The sequence below is a fragment of the Chlamydotis macqueenii genome, chromosome 1 (assembly GCF_036417535.1).
Source record: "Chlamydotis macqueenii isolate bChlMac1 chromosome 1, bChlMac1.mat, whole genome shotgun sequence".
In the NCBI taxonomy this organism is placed as follows: domain Eukaryota; kingdom Metazoa; phylum Chordata; class Aves; order Otidiformes; family Otididae; genus Chlamydotis; species Chlamydotis macqueenii.
The window spans coordinates 5085009-5108526 of record NC_141556.1 but is presented as its reverse complement, the minus strand read 5'-3'; the positions used below and the strand labels follow the sequence as shown (position 1 = coordinate 5108526).

The window sequence follows — 23518 nt, the reverse complement described above, 5'->3', positions numbered from 1 at the left end:
ACTGGGACAACTTTAGGGTGCCAGTATGGGGGGCAGTGAGGGGAAATATTTAAGGCAGAAAAGGGAAACCAGTAAGCAACTAGAGACTGAATACTAAAGACTTAAACTTTGTTTGGTTATGCAGCCTAAACCAATCTCAAGGACAACTCATGTGGAGAAGATGAAATTCCCCTCGTAGGCCCAGTACAGATGCTGCAGAGAGCTGGAGCACAACCACATTTTAGCATTTCCTACCAGCTGCCTCCAGCACTCCCCTGACCCTGAACATCTTGGCCTTGGTGTTTAATTCTCCTCTATTTTGTCTAGAAACTTTGTGCTCAGTAAGCTTTGTGAATCTCCCATCCTGGAATCAGGGCTTAAACTCTAGGCTCTGCCATGCTAAGGGTCACAACATCTGGGGTCCTCAGATGGTGGTCAAGGTGCCACTAAAGATGCACAAAGGGAACTGGGATAGAAGTGAGTTTCCCAAAAGGCCATAAAACAAGATGTCAGTATCTCTGACACCTACAGGCTGGCAGGGCTGATGATGATGTACCCATACGATTTGCAGCAAGCACATGGAGTCTGAAGTCCCTTCTCAAAATATGCATGGGTATGAGAAAGATCGGGGTGAGATAAGATGAGAAGCAAAGTCAACTCTTTGGTGCTGAAATATGGCTTCAGAACATAAATTTATGACTTAATTTTTCCCATAAACACTTGTACAGTCCTTGAAAAAGAGGAGGCACAGAAATTTTAGATCTCGCTCAAGTACTGCGAAAGGAAGAGAGTAGAAACGGTTGAAGAGCAGGAAAAAGCCCTGATATTTGGGGTGGGGGTATCCCATAGAAACCAAGAAATGACTGAAGTCCCATAGCAACTTCAAACAAGTAAAAGTCACAGTTACGCACCAGGGAGGAGTAAGACAGCACAGAAAAGGAGAATAATAATCAAAAATGCCACTTAACTTACAAAGCAGAAAAATTATCGATTAGGAGATTTAGTTCAGAAAGGCTACAAAGAGAAACAACTACATTAGTGATATTTAATGTGATGAATGGGAAGGAAAACTCTGTTTGGTGCTCAGGTCTACCATCAGACATGAAAGTGTGCTCTGCACTGTTAAAAACAATATGAAAAACCTGATTAAAAGAAAACCTTTACATACATACACAGGGCCAGTCTGAAAAGCCCAGTAACGCACAGTTTCCCCATCCTCTCCAGCCACCTGTTTATGCCGTACGATTTCAGGACAGGGATCATCCTATTTATGCTCATACGGTACAAAGTAACTATTATTTATACAACAGCACCCAATAATTAGGGAGCTAATGAACCAACATTTGAAATGCGCTAGGTACACTCATGAATAATCATCAACAGTTATAATAAAACAGACACGTATAAAGGAATTTCAGCTGTTATGTTTTAAAGCATAAACCAACTGTTAGGTGAAAAGCGTTATGAAACTTAGCTGTAGGTTACACTAGGGATAACCATCCATTATGGAAGCCTCACTAAATGCCACCGGAGGCAGCACACGAGTCTAGATGGAGTCTTGGAATCCATGCCCTGGAAAGGCATGGACCGGGAAACATTGTAGGATGGATGGAAGATGATGGTCCCACTTGGGGAGTAGAAGAAAAAGGGCAAAACATCCAAAGAGTTTTTATTGGTAAGTGTTCCGCTTGATGTTTCATTAGAACGTTCAAAAGATGTCATAGCTGATGAATGTCATTTGCCCCTAATTTTTAAGCATTTCACACTAAAAATAAGAGCCACCACAAGTGACAGAGGAGGAATGGAGGTAAACATATACCTTGCACATGAATTTTTTTGTACTTACATCTTGTCTTGGCCTGCACCCACTCTTAATGTCAACCGAGGAATAACCGGTGATGGAGCTGGAACAACTGGTTCCACCTTTATCTGTACAAAGGAACACAATCATCAATCAAAGACTGCAACCAGAGTATATCAGTTTAGTGAGACAGACCTATAACAGACTGGTCACCGCTCTCTCACGCTTAGTGCTGTGGCATGGATGGTCAGAGTTTGCTGGGAGTCATAGCACATCAGAAATATGAAACCTAGACTAAAAAATCAACTTAAATTTTATTGAATTAGTACCTCCTCATATGCTTTGTTAACAAGTCTTCCTGATTTAGTGTTTTTCTAAAGACAGAAAAAGCCCCAGCATGTTTCTAAACAATGACATGAAATGCTTTGACCTTAGTACTCAAACTTGATAGGTGCCCACCGGTGTTCGCACTTTTTTTTCTGAGATTTAAATTAAATTACTTCCCAGGTTCATCACATAAATTTACTGTGACCCTCCTGAATCCAAATTAGATGCAGAGGAAGCAAATAAACCCCAAGCATCAACACTGAGTGCTTATCCATGTAACAGAACTACTGCTTTTTAATGCAATTAGGCGGAGGTTTCTAATGGCTATTTTTCAAATGGTCTGATTTCCTACCTTGGTATCTGGTAGAGTTTAGGCCACCTGAATATGTCCTTAAAACTCTTTGAACCAGTATCGGCCAAAATTACCAACTCCCACTGAGCTACTGCTTTGCAAAATCTGTACAGAATAATTCCAGATTTTACAGCTGACACTGTAATGATTCCCGGGCATAAGTTGCTCAAATTATATCCACATATATGAAAAATGTATATACAATTTTCATATATATTTATTTATATATATATGTAAGAAAAGGAGACTAATCATTGTATTTAATAAAATAACCACTTAGCTGAATCTGTTCCAGGCACTTAAAGAGACAAAAATAGGACGCACACACTAAATGGAAACCTGAGCAACTCTCAGTGGGAGAAACCTGTTTTAAAAAGCTTTCATAAAGAAAGGGAGGGCAAACAATCAATTCAAACCACAGAAAGCGGCGCAGGAGACAGCAGGCCAGAGTGGGAGGACTCAATTAGGACTTACATTGAGGAATGGTAATGACAAAGTCCCGTGCCACGCACCTTGCCCAAAGAATCGGAGCTGCTCATTAGGAGATGTCTACTCCAGAGAGAGAAGGGCTGCAGCCCGAGTAGTATTTTTGTTCTGACACAGTTAACCATGCTTTTCAATAAAGCTCTCCACGGATATGTATTAGCTACTTCACAGGTCTCTCTCTAGTCTTTTGTTTATATAGCATGATTTTTTTTTGTTATGTCATTCCCCTGGAGTGTTGCAAGAGGTTTATTCCTCTGGAGCTCCTAATGCCTGAAACGATTTCACTCCCACTTTCCATAGGTAAGTCTCTTAACTGCTTTCCTGGCGCCTTAACCTGCAGCATTGTCCACGGGATAGAAACACGGAATGGAACCCTGTGTGCAGGAGGCTCAGGCACATGCCTTAGATTTTCTTACCTCTTTTCCTGCAGGTTTTTCCTTCCTCTGTAGCTCCTGTTTCAAATACAAAACTTCCTAGGACAAGCATTGCTACTTAGCTTCCAGCACACTGTCATCCTACTCATGTCATCCATCCTCCGTATTATTATTTGCATATCACCAAGATGTTCTAAGCAATGGTGGTGTGGACTCACGTGGCAGAAGAAAAGCACATAAAACACTTCTTTATGCTCAGATATCAACACTGCAGTCTGCTGTGAGGGGAAAACCGGGCTCCATGACAACCCCGAATCCTATCCTTTGATACAAGAGGAGAGGAAGCATCTTTCTACAAGATGGGTTTGTGTGTACGGTTTGTGTGACTGGAGCAGAGGGAGAATTAAGGAGTTATATCCTGGATATTCTGGTTTTCCTCCACATCGGTGATAGGATTTTGATTGACAAGTAAGGGCAGTTTACTTTGGGGCAGCTCTGACAAGCCCTGCCCCGACGCAAAGATGGCTCTATTTCTCACGAAGCAGTTCCTCAATTACTTTAGTTTACAGCTCAGCGTATTAAGGTTAGCTGAAACTGGGTCAGCAGCCGCCTTGCGAGCTGCTCAGTCACTCCTCCACCACACCCAGTAATCTCCATCATACAAATGGGGTGTAACTGTTTTCAACTGCCTGCTTTTAATTTGGTACCGCATGCAAGGCAGCACCTCAGCTCACTGTGTCCTTTTCTGGCTGCAAGGGTAGCACCCCAACACTTACTGCGGAGCTCAGAGCTGCGGGCAAGCCCTACGTAAAAGCTCCTCTTCCTCGGTCCCACCACCGAAAATTTCTGGCATGCAGCCTTCAGGGTCTGCTTTCTGCCATTCAGGCAGAGCACTGGTTGCTGTTCTGCGTCTTTCAGCAGCTTGGGGCAAAATTACAGTAAAAACTTGATAAAAAGCTTCAATTCCCCAACAGGATGGGATGCACACTTAGGTAATAACTATAACAATACTAAAAAACGGTAATATTGTCATTAAGTTGCTCTTTTGCTTAAGTATAGCAATATTAGAAATAGAAATCTGGTATTTTCTATTGGCCATCACGAGCTGAAGCTGCAGCTAGCCCACTAACTCATCCTTCTGGTTGCGCTTACGCCTCTGAAGTGGACACGCCGTGGAAGGTTAAGCGTCTGAGCAGTAACTCGATCATTTGCTCTTAGAGCACGACTGCTGGCTAAATAAGTCATTGTGTGATCGAAAAGCTAAATTAAGGAAACATGTACTTTTAGGGGTTAAAACGAAAGAGCAGCATTCTGGAGTAATACTGGGAATTGGGGCCAGCAGAAGAGCATTTACAGTGGATTACTAAGCTTCCCACATCACCAAAGAGGTAAAGTCCAGCAATATAAGACTCCTTTGTAGCTAACTAAAAATACATTGTCAGTGGATTTGTCCAGTTTTATGTATAAGCAATACTTCTTTCACCTGAACTAATACTAGTAGTCATATAAGCCCCTTATTGCCATGTGCTGCATTTTTTTTGCTAATCTTCAAGGATTTAGCTTCTTTGCCACATACCTCAGGGCACCAACTGATAAAGCTCTAACTCTCCATTTTTCCAGGACACCAGCAGTGCGGCCTTGCAAAAAATGAAAATCGCTCAAGAGATTTAAAGGGGAAATTTATTTTTAAAATCCTGACTTGCAGCAAAGAGGTGGATTTAAAAAAAGCTTATCTATCAAGAATCAGTTTAAATTTTAATTCTATCTGGGGACTCTTTCATGCATTCTAGCTTTAAAGTTTATCTTTTGACAGGGACTTTTTGCCAAGGTAATGGGCAGCTTTGTCAATTTAATTTGTCCAAGTTTTTATTACTGTTGAACTCCTTTTCCTAATATATATATGTTCAGTCTATACTGAAGGTGTACCAGTTTGTATTTGTTTGTGTATCTCTTATATTGCTCTAAAGCAAACCGGGTATAGAGATTTGCAGAAGAAATGCAAAATCGAATGTATGAAGAACAAGCAACTCATTGTCTCTATTTTATATACATATATGTTTGGCTTAAATAGAAATCTCTGCTTAAATTCTCAATGAAATACTGATTAAACATCTCAGGCATGAGGGGCAGACAGACAAAATGGGGAATTTGTGAAAGTGTTGCTGCGGTCTAAAACCAGACATTAAATTAACACAGACAACCAGACCACAACCCTGTCGATCACGGACTCATCCACAGCACACAAATGTTAGTTCTCCAGATGATCATCCGGGTTCTGCACTGAAAAACAATGTGTCAACTTAAAAAATATGTCAAGTTTGGAAATCAGCAGTTTGTTTCAAGTCCAGCTGGTAGCACAGGGGCAAAAAAGAAAGCGAGGACTGTCCCAAATCCGAGCTTGTATGAACTAAGTACAACACTCAAAGCCGGATGTAAAGAGCATCTTGGTAAAACCAGCACTTACATAGTGCTGCTTCCTAATGCTAAGGGTAGAGATTTAGGAAATCTTGTATCCAAGGTTATCACATATGAAGAGAATCTCTTTCTTTTATTCTTTTTTCTTTTTTTTTTCTTTAATATTAACAATTTAATGCATATTGTAAGGTGAAGTGACAAAAAATGAGAGCAAACCTTGAGTTAGGGGAGCCATTTCTAATGGGATTTCCAATCTGATAACATGCAAATATGCTGGTTTCATTTCTTAAATATTAAATATATTCTCAAGATCAGGTGATACTGGAAAGAAGAAATTATCTTTGGCTGATGTACATCAGTGAGAGTTGCAGGAGTGGAAGGAGCTCAACCTACTCGAAAACTAGCTCTCCCCTTCTCTCTCTCAAGTATAAGACTCAAAACGAAAGGTGACATTTGAAGATTTAGACCATAATTTGAAAACAACTTTCTTACTTCAAACAAAGTGGAGCAACAAGGGGGTGGTCTTGCTAAGAGAGGATTCAGCAGCAATTCTGAATATGAGATAACTGGTGAACTTATTTATTTGAAGGCAGTTTGCTCCTCATTTCTGTCCACCTGGTAATGTAAAGTCTATAAGCCTTGAAATAGTAGACTTTTAGACATGAAATTTAATGTTTATATGAAAGGTATATGGTTGCTGGCCCTACTAGTGGAAATCTACAGAATAAAACTTGTGTATTGCAACAGTACAGACATTTGTTGTGTGCGTGCTGCTGTTGAGTCTGACTCTCAGCTTTTCAAAGTGAAAAGTGAGTTGAGGAAAACCAGAAGGACAACCTCACATTTCCAATTCACCGAACTGAACTTCCATTGTTTTGTTTTCCAAACAGGTGGGACAATGCCTGAAGCTCTTAGAGGACATCTTCCTTACAGCTGTTATTTAAAAAAAATACTAAATCTGTAACCACACATCTCCTCAAAGCTCTTAAACAATGCTTCGCAGTAAATTTAGGAATCCATGTGCATTTTTCAAGCAAGTATGCCATCTCAACTCATGTAAACAGCTTACCTTTTCATGTTTGTGTTTCTCTTTTTCTTTCTCTTTCTTTTCTCTTTCTTTCCTCTCCTTTTCCTTTTCTTTCTTTTCCTTTTCTTTGTCCTTCTCCCTTTCTTTCTTCTTCTTCTTCTCTTTTTTGTCTTTCTTCTTCTCTTTTGGTTTCTCTTTGTCCTCAAACAGTTTTTCAGGAAGCATTGGGGACAAGGAGGGTAACATGCTGGGAAGCCTCATGGCAGTTGGCGTGCTGAACAAGGGCAAAGACATTTCTTTGGGAGGTAACACAAGAGGTGCTGATGGAGGCTTTATCTTATCTTCCTTACCCTTATCTTTAAGTTTCTCTTTGTCTTTCTTATCCTTGTCTTTTTTGCCTTTCTCTTTCTCTTTCTTTTTATCTTTATGTTTTTCTCTCTCTTTTTTGGTATTGCCATCTTTCAACTTTACTTTTGTGTCAGCATCCTCAAAGTCTTTTAGTTTGAATTTATAGGGATCAAGATCATCATCTTTGAGTAGTTCCTTCCACTGAAATTTTGCTTCCTTGTTTCCTTCCTTGTCTTTATCCTTCTCCTTGTTCTTTTCCTTCTCCTTGTTTTTCTCCTTGTTTTTCTCTTTATCTTTTTCCTTTTGTTTTTCTTTCTTCTTCATTTTTGTCTTCAGCTCCTTTTTCAATTTCTTTTTCACTTCTACTGATGAAGCCAACTTGGTTTTCTCCTCGTAGACTTTGAGAAGAGGTTCAGGAGTTGGCGGTGAAGCAGAAGGAGAGGAAAAGTAAGTGAAGCTGGTAGGTGGATTAGAAGGTGTCCCCATATTTGCCTTTCGAATGACCTCATCAATTGAGTCATCCATTGTCCATGAAATGTCCGAACTTGAAGTCCCACCTGAAGCGGGTATTGGAGTTGTTCCTGCCTTATTTGCATTATTGGTAGAAATGGAAGGTTTGGGAGTTGTAGTCTCTGAAATAGAAAGTCTTTTAGGACTGGTAAAAACTTCCCCTTCCGATTCAGAACCGGAGGAAAACTCAAAGGGATCCGGTTCTCGTTCTGCACAGGCACGAGCAATCACAGCATCGATTGAATCATCAATGGTCTTGTCCATTACTGGTGCTTTTTTAGGCTGGTTTTCAATATTTGGCTTGGGGGCAGGCTCAGGTGGTGTCTGTACTTGTTTCACTTGAATGTTTTCCTTTCCTATCTTGTCACTTAATGCAGCCAGAGGGGTTCTACTTGGTGTTTCAGGCTTGACAGGCGGTTGGGGAACATGAGCAGGAACCTTTGGACTTTTAGGACTTTTTGGGCTCTTGGCGCGACCTGGTGACTTTTTTTCTTTGGATCCAGTTTTTGGTGAACGTATGGGACTTCCAGATACCACTGGTGAGGGCGTAGTTTTAGGTGATTTTGTCTTCTGTCCTGGTGAACTTGTTTTGGACTTGGTTTTGGGTACAAACGGCTTTGCCTCTAAAGTTTTGGGGGCTGGCACTTGCGATTTTGCAATGGGAGCCAACATTGGTGGTTCCGGTGAAGGAGGGGCTAAGTCTGTATTGTCCTGAACATGAACTGGAGAAAGCATTGGTGGTACTTTTTGAGTATTTATTGAGCTAAGAGGCTCACGTGGTTCCAAAGCTCCGTCCAAGGAGTCCCCTTTGGAAACGGATAGTTTTGGCCGTTTCACAGGTGGAAATTCCTCAGCGTCAGGACTTTCTAATGGTCTCTTGCTCAAGTAGTTCTCATCATTAATTGTCTCATCCTCTTCCATATCTCCCTCTTCTTCCAGCGGCACCTGCATGGCCTCTGCAGATGTACCTCCATCGGTAGGCACCTGTTCCTCTTCCTCTTCTGTAACAAAGAACATTTTAAAAAAGCATTAGGTTAATTAAAAATGTGTTTTATGGAAAAAAACAAGCATCAGAGCAAATGTACACATGCATCTCAACCCATAAGAGATAACTGGCCACCTAACAGCTTCCTACTGGTCTACGGGGAAGGAAGGTGTGGCACCTCCTCTCTCGCATCAGCCACCATCACAACTGGCAGATGCCTTCATCAGAGTGGAACATTAAACCTACAGGCTAAGGATATGAGAGCAGAGCTCACCAATGACGGCAGACCTTGTGGAGCAGGTTCAAAGTGTCAGTTCTACCTGAAAAAATGTTAGGATTACAATAACATGAGCCTGTTTTGTTCATTTTAAACAAAGGGAGAGAGGTTGAAGCATTTTTGTCTGTAACAAAGTGGAGTGCAAAGCATAGACCAAAGTAAAATTCACTGGAATTATATGTCTTGTTTATATATCACAGAATTTTGACTGCAGATTTACTGCTAGAAAAATGCCTTCTAAGCGTGGTTTGTTTTTCCTGAAGCAGCACAGTCTGAAGGTTAAAGCAGAGGACTAAGCCCCATTCAACCTGCGAGGTTCTGTCTCTGATACCATCTTAAGAGCTTGCTGCACATGGATGTTATCTGTTATGATTATATGGGAACACCCCAGCATTGCCTGTGTGTGTTGGTTGGGATCAGAAGGACGCCTTTGAAATGCATCTCCCCATCATCCCCGCTTATTGTTGTTTTGTTTGCATCATGGAGTAATCCTGGAGTGCATATGCTGGCTTCCTGCTACAGTGAAACCAAAATGAAAGATGTGTTGCTAGAGGAATATACCTACCGCGCTCCAGTTGCAACCGGGCATTTGGGCTTTGAGACCAAAACAACAGCTTTTGAAAATAAAATAAAGCCTGAAACACGCACAGTGTGGCACCACACATCAGGCACCATTTCAAGCCAGTGTGGATATCAACTCTGTGATTGCTGCTTTTTTTCTTTAATAGCAATTACTTTTTTTCCTCACATATATGACCATCTTCGGTCCTACACGTGCGACATGATGGTGCAAAGAAAGGAGAAAATTCACTTGAGATCTCCCAGCAAATCCATGGCAGGTTTGAGAAGAAGAGAACCTCTGATCTCCCCAACCACAGCCAAGCACTTTATCCACTTGGATACACTTCCTCACTTTCCAAATGGAATTATCTAAGCAGGAAAAGGGATTTTTAGTCTGGAATCAGAACGTCCACATCGGCGTTAACCTGACACATTTATATTTGCTGTAATTATGTCATTACACCTATGCCAGTTAATATTCCTGCGTAGACAACCTCACTTCACTTTACCCCGTGTCTCTGTTTACCCACCTGTAAAAACGCATGACATTTTGTCTAGGAGGGTTTCTACGGAAAGATATCAAGTGCCCTAAGATTCTCACATGAAATACGGAGTAAAAACCATTTATTATGACAGCGGCTAAAACTCAACTTCTTAATGAGCAGGTGGTTTTAAACAAGCAAACACGGAGAAACTTATAATGTTACACTAACATCATTTAAAGCTTTGTAAGACGGCATCTTTCCGAAATATCTCTTTTCGAGGCATTTATTTTCAGGTTTTCTGTGCTGGTGTTTCTCTACTGTAATGTGTCAATGCTCTGATTTAGGAGAGTTGAGTCAAGAGCCCTGGGCTGCAGCACAAATCTTGCCAGCATCACAAATTAAGTAAAATGAGCTAGCAACTCTGGCTTTTGCCAGGGCCCAGAGGATTTACAGCAGCCAGCCCAGAGAGGAGACTTTGCCTGAGGATAAAGTCTTAGCCTTCCGTGAAAAACAGAAATGTTAGGGAGTTAGGTTTTGCCTGGCTGGGCACTGACATTAAATTTTTTAAACTGCAAAGTTGGAGTATAACTGAGAAATCGCTGTGGACCGAGCCTGCACCTGCTATGGGGGAAAAAAAATCTGCTTCCAGATCATGGAAGTCATTTCAATCTCTGTTTAAGCTGTTGCAGAAATCAGCTGCCTTCATCTGCTCAAAACTGTTTTGGGGATGTAGAATTAGCATTTGTCAGATGTCACGCAGCACTGGCTGCTACCGAACAATTCCCTCCCAACCCCATTCAACCTCGTTCGCCACTGAGAGTTTGTTTTCATTTCAAATTTTAAAGAGCGATAAAACTTAAAACAAATACCATGTTTTAAAATCAGGATTTAGAGAAGTCTTCTATCTCGGCTACAAGATGACAAGTCTAGCCAAATTCAAACATTAGGAAAGACAGGATTTGATCATGCAGACTTTAGAGATAGCAACATAAACCATTTTAATATAAAAAGCATGGGGATAAAAAGAGTTAATAAAGTGGAAGAGAGACTACAGCAATGAAAAGTAAAAAAATTACATTTACTAGAAAAATTAGAACATTTATTTGCTAAAGATTTCTGCCCGGTGTCCACTTAAATAGCCACTCTGTTATACCGTGTCTCACAGAAGTGCACTGCAATATTTCATATTTTTGTAACTCCTTCTCATCCCAAGGTACTTCTCATGTTTTACCTACTCAGGATTGCAGAAAACCAGCAGCTGGTGGATCAAAGACTAAAAAACAATTTCAGAGGAGGTTTGGAGAACAGGGACCAGAGTTTTATACAATAAAAAAAAGAGCAATGCTTATTTTTTTTTTAATAAGGCCAAGTAAAGTTTGCACCGGGCCCACGAAGTTTCTGTGATCTTGTGTGGAGATACCAGGGAAGGGCAGAAAAGGTTAAAGTGCAGTTTGTAGAGGTGAGACTAGAAATTGGGGTGTCTTGGCTCCAGCTTTCATGCACATTCCTACAAGCCACAAAGACAACTTAGTAAGGAAGCAGAAGCATTACCATCCCTTTTATATGGACTTGGATTCCCCAAAACATCTGGAAAAAATTGCCTGGGTCAGTCCTGAACAATCCAGGGACTAAGGAAGTTCATGAGCACTTAACTACTGACACACATTCACTACTTTTCAGACATGCTCAGATGACAATCTGGAATCCTATCGTGGGCAAATGAAACCCAAATTTCTCTTGGAACGAGGCCACGGTCTGATCCTCAGCGAGGACTGGTTTTCTGCCAGGCAGCGTCTTTCAAACCTGAGCCATCACAGCTGTGGCCGTGGCAGAAAACAATAAAGCACTTTTTTTGGAGGCGGGTTAATTAAAGAAAGTGAAATCTCTGTCTTATGTTCAAGAGCTACAAGCTCTTTTTTTCTCCAGAAGGATTCACACTGGAGCAGGAACCAAATATGGGAAACCATCAGCTTCTCAGCATAATCTGCTTGACTTGGCGATGAGCATTTAAAAGCACACAGCCGCTTTTTCACCTTTGCTCATCTCATTCTCTACCCTGCACTTCTTGACGCGCAATCCTTTGTGCACAGGGTTGCAGTTTAACTCTCTTTACTGCCATCTCTCTCTATCTCCGGCCACCTCATTAATGATCTGACTCTTGAGTTAGCATCTGCAGGTCAAATGGATATCACCTCGGCCATCTGCCCTAATAACTCTTGCCCGTAATGAAAGGAGACTGGAGCTGTTTGGGAGGTTTCTCAAGATAACAGATACATTTTTTTTGTTGTTGTTGTTGTCGTTAGAGAAGTCAGTGCTGGATCAATATTAATGCTCACATTACTAAAGCTATACAGAGCAATTGTTTATTATGTCAGCCAGGCCCGTGTACAGAGAGCAGCTTCAGATGACGCCCAGGTTACAGGAGGGATGGGTTCTACCGCCGCAGCGCAGCCCCGAAGGTGAACTTGTCCGAGGCTGAAATAAAACAAGCTGACAGCTGTTAGCACGCTGCTTCTGAGAAACATGTTTGTTAAGACAGCATTTCCTACCGGACTACATGTAACGAGGCAAGTGCTTCACTGCACATCCCATGAAAGGATGATTTTGAAGTTAAGGGAGGAAGGAATCCATTCCTCGCTTGACACGGGTCTACAGCACGATCTCGGGCAGGTCACCCTCATACTGCTGTCTTCCCATCTGACAAGGAATGATAATTTCATCTCACAGAGGTGCTGTAAAAGTTGAACTTGATAAATACACAGCTGCTCGGGATTTCTGGACACAAAGCATTAGATTCCCAAGTGCAAGCCGTGGGGATCTGTCACCACTTCAAATGCTGTAAAGTTTCTTAACCTGAAAAGTTCAGGCAAGAAACTGAAACTCCTGCAACTTTTGAACAAAAAACCACTACAGAAACATAAATTTATTTATTTGTACATCATGTTGCTGAGCACAGCAGGGACTGCAAACCCAAAGGCTTATTGAATATATACCTTCTTAATTTGGCTATGTCTTGGTTTCAGGACAGCAATACTCAACACTTCAGTAATGAACTTCGAAGTTCATTATGATCGAGGGACTATTTGTCCCTAAAACAGACACAGGGGAACAGAGGAACAGAAATTTTGTCTTTATGGCAGAAAAAGAAGTGCAATCACCCGTACTATGCTATCGCGCTCTCCTGGCTGCCTACGTTTGCTCTTTCAACAACAGGTCAGATGAAAGTGAAGGCAGGAAAAAATAGATGCAAAACTGTTCTGATTGAAGAGAAAGGCACCTATGTACAGGCATTCTTCAAGCAAGAAAATATATTTAAAAAAAAAATATATCTATCTATATAAATATATACATAAAATTAAAATTGCCATCATCTTGGTCATTACTAGACTTCTTACTTGGTAGCTTCAGAGATAGCAGCATAAGCACTTACATCTCGATGACATCCTAGAGAACATGGCACAGACTGGGACAGACAAGATCTCTGCTCAGCTCCTGGCCCTGCCAAAAACTTACCCGGTCTGATGGCTGGTATTTAATTTTTAAAAAGTTCCAGTCTCTTTTCTGGAAACTGGATTAATATTTCACTATGTCACAGGGTGGTGATAGGATAAAACCATCTAGCTAAGACCTGGAGATCTAAGAATAAACCAGTACCTCCTACGTACAAGATGAAGCAGAGTCAGAGACACTGGCCTGAAGATGGACACCACTTGCTGAAGAAGGTGTAACATGATGTTAGTGACAGCAGCCTCTCACCTCCAGTGCAATGGCTAACATATTAATGGCACAAAACTCTGGCAGGTAACAGTTCCTGTGGAAGCCAGCTCTTGTCACTACAATAATGGAAGGTTTTGGCATTTGGTATTTGACATTAACTTCAGTATGTCAGATAAGCAGCATCAGCTATCAGAGCAAACCCAGTAAGGATACAATTCTGAATGAGCAGATGTTCCCATGCAACTCATACATGCTTATTTTCAACAACTAAATTTATTCCATAATTATTTTCTTTTTAAGCAGAAATTGAACGTTTTCTTTTTTAACAGAATGTAAAAAGGCCAAAAAAAAGTTCTATCAGTAGACCATGCATTTTTTTCATGCACAGTTCTGCTCATATCAGGTCTCTGTGCTCCTTTGCACCGCACGGTACCTAAGTATGGAAGTTGAAAGTGTCAGGGTTTTTAAGAAAAATTAGGAATCATGAAAGGAAATAATGTGGCAGTGCCTGCACTGAAATCTTCAATCCACTTTTCTTTCCAAGTATGCGCTCCTTAGGACCGCTGAAGGTTTCCTACACAAGCCAGCTCAACCTCTCAAATGCAAGGAAGGAAGTGATCATTCCTACCCAACATACAAAACTTTTTAGTGAAAAAAAAAAATACAAAAAAACTTCCTGCAGACTGCCAGAATAATTTTCCTATTGGCTAGATAAAGCATGAGATTAAGCCAAAGATATCTTTTGGGAAATATTAAGTCACTAAGTCAAGAGCTTAAGATCCCTAAAATATCCTAATCAGTGGGGGCTTTTGACTTCTGCTAAAAGTGGGAAGATTTTTTCTTATGCCATGACAGGTTTTATCTCTGTAACTTGTAATAACAACGGCCTTTTCCCAAAACAAACAGAAAGTGTGCTTGTAGTCCATAAAGGAAATTAATGGAAGAGTGACAAAATTCAATCCTGATATCCTACAGGCCAATATCCTGACACTCTAATGCAAAAGGAACACTGAGATACCTGCAATACATTTTGAATGTAAAATGCCAGATTTTTTACAGATACACGTGTGCATATATATGTTACATATACTATTATATATATATAATTTCTCTGCTGTGTGAACACAACTGATGACTGATGTGACTTGTCCACCAAACAGGCGATACACCGACAGATTTCTCTTTTACTGTATAAAGGAGATCAACCAGTCTTTCACCAAACCCTGACATTTTCCAACTGACACTTTCTATAGGAAGAGGGCTGGTAAGGGAGCACCATCAAGGAGCTCATATTCCACGTGTCTCAAATTTTTCCACTGACATTGCCAGCGAGTTCATTCCAGTGCCTTCTTGGTATGTTCTAAAAAGCAGAAACCAAAAGTAAAAGGGAAAAAAAAAAGAGCTTTCAGGCATGGCTAGTGATTTTGAATACATAACTGAAACACTGAAGAGGATGTTAAAGATGCCTGAAGTTAAGAATCCAGACTTATTAGTCACATTGGAAAATTTTGGCCTAAATGGCTGAGTGGTGCCTTCAACAATCAATATTAGCCAAGACTGAACTTGGAGGTGTTCAACAGGAGTGGGAGACTTGGTGTATACATTAATCAATCACTCCAAAAGTAGTTTTTAACAGCTACAAGTGGTTGACAACCCCCGCCTCTAACCCTAATCATGAAATACATCCATCCACCTTGAAATATGGATGATAGCAATAATCTGGTTCAGGACTCACAAATTTCCAGACCAATTCAGTGACCTCTGCACCCTACTGAACAACTACTTCACACTCTTGATTAAGCATTTCTTGTATGAAATCAATGGAGATAAACTTTAGAAAACTAGCATGAGAGTAAGATATCAATAGTTTGTCAGAAACAAACCACAACTATGAAAGTTGTAGTTCTGCATCACAGAGTTGCTTTAAAAAGAAACAGTCCCATCCTTTGTTTTGTCCTGGTTCGAGCTTTTGTGCAGGCGAATAGGGAACTAATTCAGGCTAAAATAAGAAACAATGTAAGTTTGAGCTTATTCTAAATTTGAGCTTATTGACTGTGAGTCCCGTAAGTTTGAGCTCAAATCACCAATTCGGACTGTCATGATACTACTCAAACTTTCGGGCTAGGAGAAGGCAGAGGAAAGTCCCGCACCTTCTTTCTCATATCATCATCTTGCCCCTTCTCCACAGCGAAGTGACTTAAGGGGCTAACTCAGATGGAAATATAACTGGAGGTGGAATTAAAAAGAAATAAAAGAAAATATTTTTCTGTCCAGCTGGCAAAGTAAAAAGCCCACCTCAGGATCATGCAAGCCTAAGGATGCGAGAAGGAAGAGCAGAGAGGTGCAGAGCATCACTCTTCGGGCATCAGAGCTTGGCTTAGGGTGCAAGGTGCAACTTTGGCTCCCAGTGCTGCTTTAGGACACTGGATGCAATGAGAAGAACCCTTTTAAATACTTACTACTGGTGGTCCTCATTATAATACTTTTTAGAATATGCAATGTTTATGAAGTCAAACTACCCGGGATTCTTAAAATGACACACCCAGCTTCCTGCTGAAGACAGAAAAACAGTGTTGGCAGATTGTTATCAGCCACACTCACAATCTCTCTCTGACCTGACAAATTATCAGTCCTGCATTTGCGCTGCATATAGCAGGCAAAAACGTGTTTCTGTCTAAATATAAAGAGGGAGGCTTTACTTTTGCTTTGATTTTTTTTAATAGCGGCTCAACAGTTTTTGTAGATCACCCATACACACACAAATAAGTGCACGTGCATGGCAATGTGATGCTGATGTGTCTGGAGTTGTTATGCAGACTTTGGCTGGAGAGTAAAAACAACCACAGAAGCATCTTTAGGAAGTGATCTACTGAGAAGATGTGTGAGAACCCGCCAGCTCCCTATCAGCAGGACAGCCTTGGTTCAGTCACTTTGGTGTTGCTTTGAATTACCTGTGATTGAGTCTCACCCCTGAAATCCGCAGAACACAGCATGAGGCAAAAACCACCGCCGTTTGATCAAAACATACAGTTGGGGACAGAAAACCTCCATAACAGAATTTGGACAAACCTGCATGCTTTTTATCATACTTTTTACTCCCTCTGGGGTGTATGAACCTTACAGATTCAGGAACTTGTCCCCAAAGTACACATGCAGGCGTAGAGGTCTTCTCCTTAAAGGAACATTTTGACTTCTAAAAAAAATGAAAATACTAGCAAAGACAAGGTAATTAGGCAATGACAATTCATAGAGTACAACCAATCAATAACGGAGTACATTAGCAAGACTGACAGAGGTGTGAAGCCGATCCGTTATAAATGGCTCTATACTGACCTGTAAAAATGCAGCGTTTCCCTAACATTCGGTACAATAAAAAACTAAAATGCTATATAAGCAAGCCAACCTGAAATGACACCTAGTATTATAAATGGCCTAATCTATATGTTAATACTGTTGTATCACATAACTGCAGCAAGACTAAGATAACAATATGACTTTGGGGTTTCTATGGCTACATCCTGGGCTAACATTCCTGAAAGGGCTTGCTGCTGACACCACACAAGCTTTCTGAGTGCTTCTCTTTGGTTATTTATGATATGATTTATGATAACGACAACATCTCCTATTTTCTCCCCTCGTCAGATACAATAAATTGCCATCGTTAATCACCGTTCTTGCTTCAGCTATGATTACAATAGTATAATAGGGCCTGGCTATGGTAATACTGTGTATTAAGGTGTTTTTTCCCCCCCTTTAAAGAAATACGCACAAGTAGATCTTTGTAGCCGATGTCAGTACCTGTAGTATTTTAATAATCTTCCTGGGAGTATTTCTGGATGAGAATTTCTTGTTACAACTAAGATTCGGCACCGCTCCTCTTGCAAAGATCGAACTTACGATCTAAAGACTCAAAATCCACATCGTATTATCTGTATCTAACAATTCTCAAATGTAATACGAGGGGTTTATATGTATTTTTCTTGACCAGAGGAAAGCAGACAGTCAGTCTTTTCACTTTGCACCTCCCTATCTAATCTTCCTGGCCGAGCTTTCCAAACCAGCTTTTCAAGTATCACAGATCTTGCTAAAAACAAAAGCACTGAACCTATATAAACATTTGGAAGGATTTTACAGTGCCTTTTCTTTTATATATTATGGTCTTGTATAAGAAAATATACTGTTCTACCTTCAATAAAATCCCAGACTTTCTCAAATACTTTAGGAAGCAACTATTTATACCTGCTAGCAGAGGAACAAACTAGGTATTTATTACATTGGGGTACCTGTACTTCTGCCATACTAATAATTTTTACCTGGCATTGCAGAATTTGAGTCCTTCACAGATTTGCAACCTACATAAGCATTCAGGTACTTGGATTCGGAAGGGGGAAAATACAGTGATTATTTAATATCTTATTTTGCAACTGAGCTAAAGGACCCCAGAAATGGTAAGGCAGAATTGTCCCATAGACATCACATATTTCTTTTACTGCATTACTTCAGATCTCAGTCTTTCTTCCCAAAAGTTCAAAATATAAACCCCCAAAAGCTTTGTTCTCTGTGTAAGGCACCCATGAGAGCAGAACTGTGGTTTGGGGCACAGATGCTAGAATTTAAGAGCTACATTTCCCGTCATCAGGAGTCTCAGAGACAGCAAGTAAGAGACAGACATGATGGCACGACGGGCTATTTTAGATTGTATTAATAAGCATATATCTATTTATATTGCTGCTATAAATAGCTAAGATACCCTTCAGCCCAGTGATCATTAGTGACCTGACTCGTTATTGGTTTTGCGGCAACCACAGAAGAGATGGGAGGGGAAGCAGTGGCAATACCGATCAGCACGGGGAAGATGCCTGACGTCTAAGTGGTAGCATGGAAGAAATGGGAAGACGAAGACAGTGGTCTCCTATCAGACGATTAGCTCAACTCAAAGTTCAGAGGATAAACACGGACATCGCGGTGCTGGGCGTGGCACAAAACCCACATGAAGAGAGAGAACACCTCCGCCAGATGAGGTCTGCAATCAGCTACAATTACCTGTGTCTGCCTGTGACTTGCTTCACTCCCTCAAAAGCAAACCCAGGCTATTTTGAGTACTCATCTGTTAGACACTTGCTCACATGATGGAGCTTCTGCAACAAGACATTACCAGAAGGAAGCTTTGGCTCAACGCAACTTAAAGACCATCATCACTCTTGCTATGCAGGAGGAAGATGCAACTTTGCCATCGTAAAAAGGCTGTGAGTGCTTCTATCACCTTCAAATAACTTCTTAGTTCAACAATTCATTTGGCCATTAATCGCCTTTCCTCTCCTCTTCCTATTGTGCATTACTTGCGATTGCAAGGGCACGTTCAAAACTAAATGATAAGCTGCTCAGGGCAAGAACTGGATCAGTATTTTTCAAAGTGTTTTGGTTACTTCTGGGCACCAGACAAAAAAAACCCAGCAGAGCATGTATTTAGAGACTCTTTATTCATTTGATTGTCATCATTGGATAAGAAAGGGAAATTAAGTATTCTCAGCAACAAAAAATATTTTATAAAAATGAGAAAGACTAGGGATGAAGTTTATTTTCAATATATGAATTGAGATATATAAAAATGTCAACCAGATCCTGTGCTCTAGAAAAAGTCTGTCTACGCTGTTAGGCAAACCCCTGATCTGTGGTATCTATCCATAGAGGCACAAATGAACACAAGTCACTAAAATTTAATTTAAAAAAAATTTAAAATGCCCTGCCATTGACTGGAAACTCCCCCCTAATGCAAACAGAGTCACTATATCTTAAAAGTAAAAAAAGGCATGTGTTCACCCTCTCTATAAATACATGCATGCATATCATACTCAGAAGTGTTTACCAAATATTCCAGCTGTAGGGAATGGGTATATCACCTCATTTCTTCAGCAATTAGGAATGTTTTTGCCGTCCAGAGCAATGCGTTTACTCAAACAGTTGCTAACTCAGAAATACAAATGCAGTTTCAACTTCTGACTTTTTTTGAACAGCATCCAAAGTCTTCACCAATATGTGCTGACAACGCATGCCCCGGGACTCCAGTGCTCCCAACTGGTAGTGGTGTGTCTCGGTACATACATGAAACCCCACATTTGACGGGTAGAATTCTGAGATACAATACAAAACCCATAATAAATATAATCTTCTTGATCTAGCAGAGAAGGAAATCACTGATGATAAGGTTTTAATAAAGCTTGACAAGCCTCAAAATTAAATTTGCTGGGAAGGGTTCACCCCCGAAACAGATACGTTCAAGCAGTCTACACGAAAGAAGCCAAGGAAAGACTTAAAGAGAGGAAAATGTTTACTTTAAGAGTTTTTTTTCTTACAGCTACAAATCCAATTAGCGACTCTCTTTGTCTTTCAGCCTCTCTGCTTTATTCTGTAAGGGAGCACATGTGTGTCCCTGGCTCTGTCTGTAACCCTGCCCTGCAAAAGGTGCCCATAGGCAGAGAGAAAACTAATCAAGGCAGCGCGATCACCTATACATCCAGACAGCAGCACTTCGCAGGCGGCACTCAACAGCCATTTGAAACCGGATCGGACAGCCCCACGCTACAGTGGGTTCAAAATGCTGCTGTCAGCACTGCTGGAAAAAAAGTGCTACGAGAGCATAGGGTGACTGTGCTGAGTAATAATTCTGCAGGCAGCTTCCCACTCCAGCAAGGAGCCCAATACAGGAGGCCGTCGGAAAATTTAAACCACATCCAATTTAAAACCTCTGCTTTTTTTTTTTTTTTCCAGCGACCTTATAATTTTTCAGGGACAGCTGCTATAATCTATTGCTTCTTTCCATAGGACCTCATGGATCACAGCAACATCTTCAAATAAATCTCACTTCTGAGGGAGCTCAGAGTCTCAAAACAGAGCAAAGGAGGCTGTTAGATGCTCTCATCGCACAAGAGCTTTTTGGGGGACAACTGGAAAGATCTCATGGGTTTTTTTTTGCAAAGCCACAGCTACGAAACAATCCTACGTTTCTGCAGTTGCTGTAAGCCTCTGTAGTATAATTAAGCTAAGTAAAAAGCAGTGTAAAAAAAAAAAAACAGAGAAAAAGAACAGAAGAAAGATTCAGAGATATCAGTCCTGCACGTACACTAGGAGAGCAGGGCATGAAGGTAAAATGATTTGTGATACACTCCTCTTGGTATCGCTTGCAATGGTTGCAAAACAACCGAGGACATTTTTGTGGAAATATTAGGCAATTTTCCAAATATTGTCTCTGTTTAGAAACACTCCAACCCATTTTTTTACACCTCAAAACCAACGTTGCATGATGCTGCACTTCAGACTCAACTCACTCTTCAGCAGGCAGCAGCCTTCATTTTGATGCAAGGTCTGCCCCAGTGCTCCCAATGACCTTGGCGAGAAATTCTTAAAACAAAACAAAAACAAAACAAAAAACACACACAAAAACCTCCAGGACCTCAGGCTCTAAAGCTGTTTTAGAATTAGCTTTGAATAATTGTCCCACAATAGGAGTTTTCTTGATTAATTGCTTAAGATAAGGCCTCCTTTTCCTTGCTGGCCTCCAGTGACTCCCTCCACTTCCTATAATCACTTTTGTCTCAGTCTCCTGTTCACTGGGAACTGCTAAGAGAAAAATCAGAGATACACCAACTCCATTACCTGAGGATTAGCCAGGAGATAACTCTATGTATTCCATTACTGACCATTATTTGAGTAATTATTCAATCAAGTTGAGATCATGTGAAAGATGCACTAATTGTTTTGCAAAGTCTGCCCGAGCCGTGTATCTGAGGGATGGAACTTGTGTCCTTTAACAAAACAGAAATGATGTGCCGATTGCAAAGGGAAATGAGAAGCGGCTTTATATCGAACGCTGCTTAAAAAAAAAAAAAACTAATTAGGCTCAACTGGAAGTTAAGGATCTATTTTGATCAAGCTTCCGCACAAGCTGGATTGTATACATACGTGATTACAGAAATTTTGCAGGATATTGCTTTTCCATCTGAATTATTTAAAAAAATGGTACTTGGCCATTAGTTTTCTAGCAGTTTATGAGATAAGCATCCAGAATACAGGGAAAGCAGGGATAGTGGAGAAACAAACAAAGAGCCAGTAACCAGCAGGCTTAATTTAAACACGAAACTTGTGCACACACATCAGCACCAGACTCAGAGGACTTGATACCCCGATTTAAACTGAATTAATGTCTTTTAGCTAAGTAATATTTTTCTTGGACACGCGGGAGAAATGAAAAAAACCCTATGAAAACAAATTTAGCAAAGGAATTGGCTTCAGTAGGCAGTTTTACGTAACATTAACTTTCCACTCAGACATTAAAAAAAAATAAAAATTCATTTTAGAGTTGTCAGATTCCCATGTAATCTTCCTGTTTCAAGGACGTGAGACTGGTACACTACCAGGTGACTCCCTGCTGAGAGGGAATTGAAATTCCCAGAGGCACCAACCGATGCTCTACAAAGACCCCCAGAGAAGCCATAAACTAAAGACAACTTTTTCATCTTGAGATACAAAACTTCCCTTAGCTACCAAATGCAGCAAAAGCATTTACACCCAATGGAAAATTAATCTGTAACTATTTATTTGATCATCATCTTCTTCTTGCCACACTTGCTAAACTCATGTTCTTAAAACCTCCACTGCCAAACAGAATCTACAGGCTTTATTTTTAAAAGCCCATCAGCCTCCCAGCTCCAGCAGATCTCACGTAATACTCCACAGAAGCTATTTTCTAGACTCAGTTTCCTCCCAATTATAAGCGCCATTCTGGTAGATGGATGTAACCAGCCCTTGCCAGCATCCGGAGGGGTAGTTTGGCAATTTTTAACCTAGGTTGCTTGACTGTCTTCCAGCTCTTGACTAACGCAGATAAAGCTTCCACATGGCTTCCACAAACTTAAACTTTACCACCTCTGTCTTCATGAGTTTTTAGGGGTGGAGGGGAGATTAATCTACAGGAGTGAGCACAAAGTGTCGGTGTTCTCCGGATTCAGGCAGAATGAAGCACGCTCAGCCGTGGCGAGGAAGCTCCTTCCAAGCTAGGATTAAAGCCAGTGGTAGGGAAGCTTGGGTTTTAATGGATAAATTGTTGCAGAGTATGCTCAGCCAAACACCTTTGCTGATGAAGGGGACTTGAAATTTGGTGGGGAGGGGATTATCTTCCTGCCCGGGCATGTAATTTTTAAGAACACCCCTCCATTAATCTAGTTACATGCCAAATAGTAAGCAGCAGTTTGACCCAAATCCTATTAACAACAACAATCTGTCGTTACCTCCTCTCCCCAAAATGCAATATGCTCTGGGATGCGTTACAGAGAAATAAATTGAAATGCGGGAGGTTTTCTGCATTAATTTCTCCCACCTCCCCATTCAGATTGTAAATTCACGGGGCAGGGACCTGAATTATGTTTGTAAAGCACAACCTTCACCCACACTGTTGCATGAATAAATTATGAATAAAAACAAAACTGAAGATTTTCTTTCCCATTTCTTTGTTTCTTCTTTTTGTTCTGATTCTCTGTTTTCTCTCATCCTTGTATCTTCCTCCTTTTCTTTGGTCTTCATTGACTGTCCCTTCCAAAACCCAGAGGAGGGAGAGGAGATAAAGAGGAGTTACACTAAATAAGTATTTCAGGGGTAAAACGAAGAAGATGGGACAAATAAGAATGTGGACACATGGTCAAAGTGACTGTGGAACAAGACATGGGGAGCAACTGCTTGCTAGTTTGGTTTCTCTATCATATGATGCTAAATCCTGCAGGTTTGCATCTTCGAACACTCATTTAAGGAGAATCTCTTCACTCCTGAGTTCTTCCATCTCACACCTGTCACTGCAGATACTGTAGCTTCATTTCTTAGGCAC

General features: G+C 40.7%; 1 protein-coding gene across 2 annotated transcripts in view; it reads right to left on the bottom strand.

Annotated features, from left to right (window-relative positions):
- TAF3 (TATA-box binding protein associated factor 3) overlaps positions 1–23518 on the bottom strand; it is a 118606-nt gene that overhangs the window by 21088 nt on the left and 74000 nt on the right. For both annotated transcript variants that reach the window (XM_086744758.1, XM_086744768.1), the window contains exons 3-4: positions 6804–8620; positions 1826–1908 (exon numbers count right to left, since the gene is read on the bottom strand). In XM_086744758.1, the coding sequence (XP_086600884.1) occupies positions 1826–1908; positions 6804–8620 (1900 nt within the window). The remainder of the gene's footprint in view (positions 1–1825; positions 1909–6803; positions 8621–23518) is intronic.